Here is a 3966-nt window from a genome sequence, read left to right as displayed (position 1 = left end):
TCTTCAACCAACCCAACACACCACGTGGGGTATAAAACATCCACCCAACCCTACACACCACATAGTATCTGTACGACACTTAACAGAATAGTTTGCAGTCAAGCTGCCAGTATATCGATGACATGTTGCCTCATAGAACACTTCCTCCACAAACACAAATCCAACCACATACACAAATACAAATAAAAAATAACAGATATAACAGAGTTACATGTCTTGCATGCATAAATACAGATAACATACATGTTATTATAACCAGTCAAATCATACATATCAATTTCTAAATGCTCAAATCAGTCTATCAGGATAGCAGATACCATGCATTAGGGTTTACTTTGCCCTTACTGACCCTACAGAAGGCCCACAAATGATCGAACCGACTTTTGTGACCTAGGGAAACTTTTAAAATTTCGGGCCGACATGCTTGTGGCCCACATGCCCAAATTGGACAAGCCCATGTAACCCACATGGCCTGGCCCACGTCCCATATGCCACAAATTAACCTAGCTCATGTGACTCACACGGCCACACACTCCCCCGTCACACGACGGTGTGGCGTCGACAGGCTTCATTTTCAGCTTTCGCCGAACCTCGTTTTCTCGTGTTTTTGTTACACACCTAAGTCATTTTTTATGCAACTGCAATCTCGAGACCACCAGAACCTATAATCAACATTCCAATGCCCAATTTCAGTAACAATATTATGAAACTCAATGGAAACTATCCAAAAATAAGCCTCAGAATAATATCCAATCGTATTCGAACACTTACCACCGACGAACAAAAAATCACTAATACGGATTAAGCTGTTATAGCAAAACCTTCAGCTTCACAGTCTTCTCCTACGCAACACACTCACAAAGATTAATCTCCCAAACCACAACACCAATACACCCATTTGAAATAAACGAAAACCAAATGAAACGAACTTACAAACTTACCAAGATGAATGATGAACAACCGAAACACCAAGCCCCAACAATTAAAACGATCGATTTGAATATAATAAAGAGAAAGTAAAGCAAAAAGTAGCAGATAAAGAAACGAACAGAGAAAAAGAAGAAAAAAACGTCATGAAGACAGGAAATTTTTGAGAAAAGAAAAGAAAAATAAAAATTCAATTCAATTTACCCAAACTCCCCACTCCATCCACTAACTACTGAATCCAACTAAATCCAACCACTAACCTCATCCAACTACCTCAGAATCCCAACTCCACAGAACCTCTATCAAACAACTGAAAAAAAATTAACATTCACGTTCACACGGGGATTCAAACATGAGACATTCAGCAAGCTAACACCTTACCACTCAAACCAACAGGCTCATTCTGATATGAGTTTACCAAAACTAATATATAATCCCACCTAAAAGGGATAAGGCTAGGATAAAAATAACAGAATTTTCCATAATTGGGACTTGAACCCAAGACCTGAAACACACATTCAGAACACTTAGCCACTAAAGCAAATACTCATTTATAACAAAATTTACAGAAACAAAAAATAACTTAGTCAAGGTGTTACAACTCTACCCCTTAAAACAAATTTCGACCTTGAAATTTACCTAATCCGAACAGATGAGGGTACTGTTGATGCATCGACTCCTCAGGTTCCTACGTGGCTTCCTCAATGCCATGATTCTACCATAGAACCTTAACTAACGAAATAGACTTCCTCCTCAAGATCTTTATATCTCGATCAAAAATCTGAATCAGCTCCTCCACAAATGCCAAATCTGGTTTAACCTCGATCTCCTCAACAGAAACAACGTAAGATGGATCGGACCAATACCGCCTCAACATAAAGACATGAAATATGTCATGGACACGATCTAACTCCGAAAGTAGCTCCAAGTAATAAGCGATCGGTCTCATGCGCTTCAGAACTCGATACGGTCCAATAAACTTAGGGCCCAACTTTCCCTTACGTCCGAACCGCAGAACCTTCTTCCACAGAGATACCTTAAAGAAGACAAAGTAACTCATAGAGTACTCGATATCCCTCCTTTTCAAATCCGTATATGACTTCTTTCTATCAGAAGCTACCTTAAGACGATCCCAAAATAATCTAACTTTGTCCTCAGTCTCAGAAACCAACTCAGGACCCAAAACCCGTCGCTTACCCAGCTCAATCCAACATAGTGGAATGTGACACTTACAACCATACAGAGACTCGTAAGGTACCATCTGGATGCTAGAATAAAAACTATTGTTGTAGGTGAACTCAGCTAACGGTAGAAAATCCTCTCAGCTATCTCAGAAATCAATCACACAACTCCGAAGCATATCCTCCAGTATCTGAATCACCCTCTTAGATTGACCATCAGTTTGAGGATGGAACGCAGTATTGAAGTCCAATCTCGAACCCACAGCTTCATAGAGTTTCTTCCAAACTCGAGAAGTGAAACGAGGATCCCTACCAGAAATTATCGAAACTGAAACCCCGTGAAGTCTCACAATCTCAAAAATGTAAAGCTTGACCAACTTCTATAGAGAATAATCCCTCCAAACTAAAATAAAATGGGCGGACATGGTCAATCGATAGGTGTTAAGGGCAACCCACTAACAAAGTCCATCGTAACACGTTTCCTTTCCACAAGGGAATCTTAACGGGTTGGAGCAAACCCGAAGGTAATTGGTGCTCAGCCTTAACTTGCTGACACGTTAGACAACGAGCAATGAAATTTGTTACCTTTTGTTTTAAACTCGGCCACCAATACAGTTAACGAAGATCTCGATACATCTTATTTCCTCCAAGATGCATAGCATAATAGTTACTATGCACTTCCCTCAAAATTGACTGTCTCAAATTAGAATCGTTCGATACACAAACTTGTCCTCGAAAACACAGAACCCCATCCTTAGTTAGACCAAAATCAGATGCACTGCCACTCTCAACCTGACGGAACCGTAGAACCAAAGAATCATCCCTTAACTATTTTCCCATCCTCAAACAGACTTAGGCGAGCAAACATCACCTTCAAATCAGACATTACTTTACGACTAAGAGCATCGGCCACCACACTAGCCCTACTGGGATGATACTCTATCATGCAGTCATAATCCTTGAGTAGCTCAATCCATCTATGCTGCCTAAGGTTCAACTCCTTTTGACTAAGGAAATACCTAAGGCTCTTGTTATTAGTGTAAACTATACACCTATCACCATACAGATAGTGCCTCCAAATCTTTAAAACAACACCACGAGAGCTAACTCGAGATCATGCATTGGATAATTTCCCTCGTGTGACTTAAGTTATCGAGATGCATAAGCCACAACCTTACCATCTTGCATCAATACACGTCCCAAACTGACGTGTGATGCATCACTATAAACCACGAACACCTTACCAAATTCAGGTTGTATTAGAATAGGAGCCTGAGTTAGAATAGACTTGAGCTTCTCAAAGCTCGATTGTTCTATATCAATCTAGACAAAGAAAATATTCTTGCGTAAAAGCTTAGTTAGAGGAGCTACAATTAACAAGAACCCCTCAACAAACCGTCAATAATAACCCGCAAGACCCAAAAAACTAGAGATTTCAGAAACATTCTTGGCAGTTTTCAATCAAGTACAGTCTCAATCTTTTGAGGATCAACTCAGATCCCCTCAGCAAAAACTACATGCCCTAGAAATGTTACTTCTCTTAACCAGAATCACACTTGCTCAACCTAGCGTAAAGCTATCTCTCTCGAAGTATTTGAAGCACTACTCTAAGATGTTCATCATGCTCATCCTCAGTCTTAGAGTACACCAGAATATCGCTAATAAATACCCTGATGAACTGATCCAAATACGGCTAGAAAACCCGATTCATCAGATCCATGAATGCAGTCAGAGCATTCGTCAAACCAAAGGGTATAACTAGTAACTTGTAGTGCCCATAACGAGTCTTAAAAGCTATCTTAAAGATATCAAACTCCTTAACCCTAAGTTGATGATACCCGAAGTGAAGATCTATCTT

At 39.9% G+C, this 3966-nt stretch overlaps 1 protein-coding gene across 1 annotated transcript; it reads right to left on the bottom strand.

Annotated features, from left to right (window-relative positions):
* Nucleotides 1–1642: 1642 nt before the first annotated feature.
* On the bottom strand, nt 1643–2188 carry LOC105771946 (uncharacterized). The gene has a single exon (XM_012593321.1). It carries the CDS (start codon nt 2186–2188, stop codon nt 1643–1645), a length of 546 nt encoding a protein of 181 aa, XP_012448775.1.
* Nucleotides 2189–3966: the final 1778 nt, after the last annotated feature.

This window comes from Gossypium raimondii, chromosome 6, assembly GCF_025698545.1.
Source record: "Gossypium raimondii isolate GPD5lz chromosome 6, ASM2569854v1, whole genome shotgun sequence".
NCBI classification, from domain to species: Eukaryota; Viridiplantae; Streptophyta; class Magnoliopsida; order Malvales; family Malvaceae; genus Gossypium; species Gossypium raimondii.
This window is presented reverse-complemented; position numbering and strand designations above follow the sequence as displayed.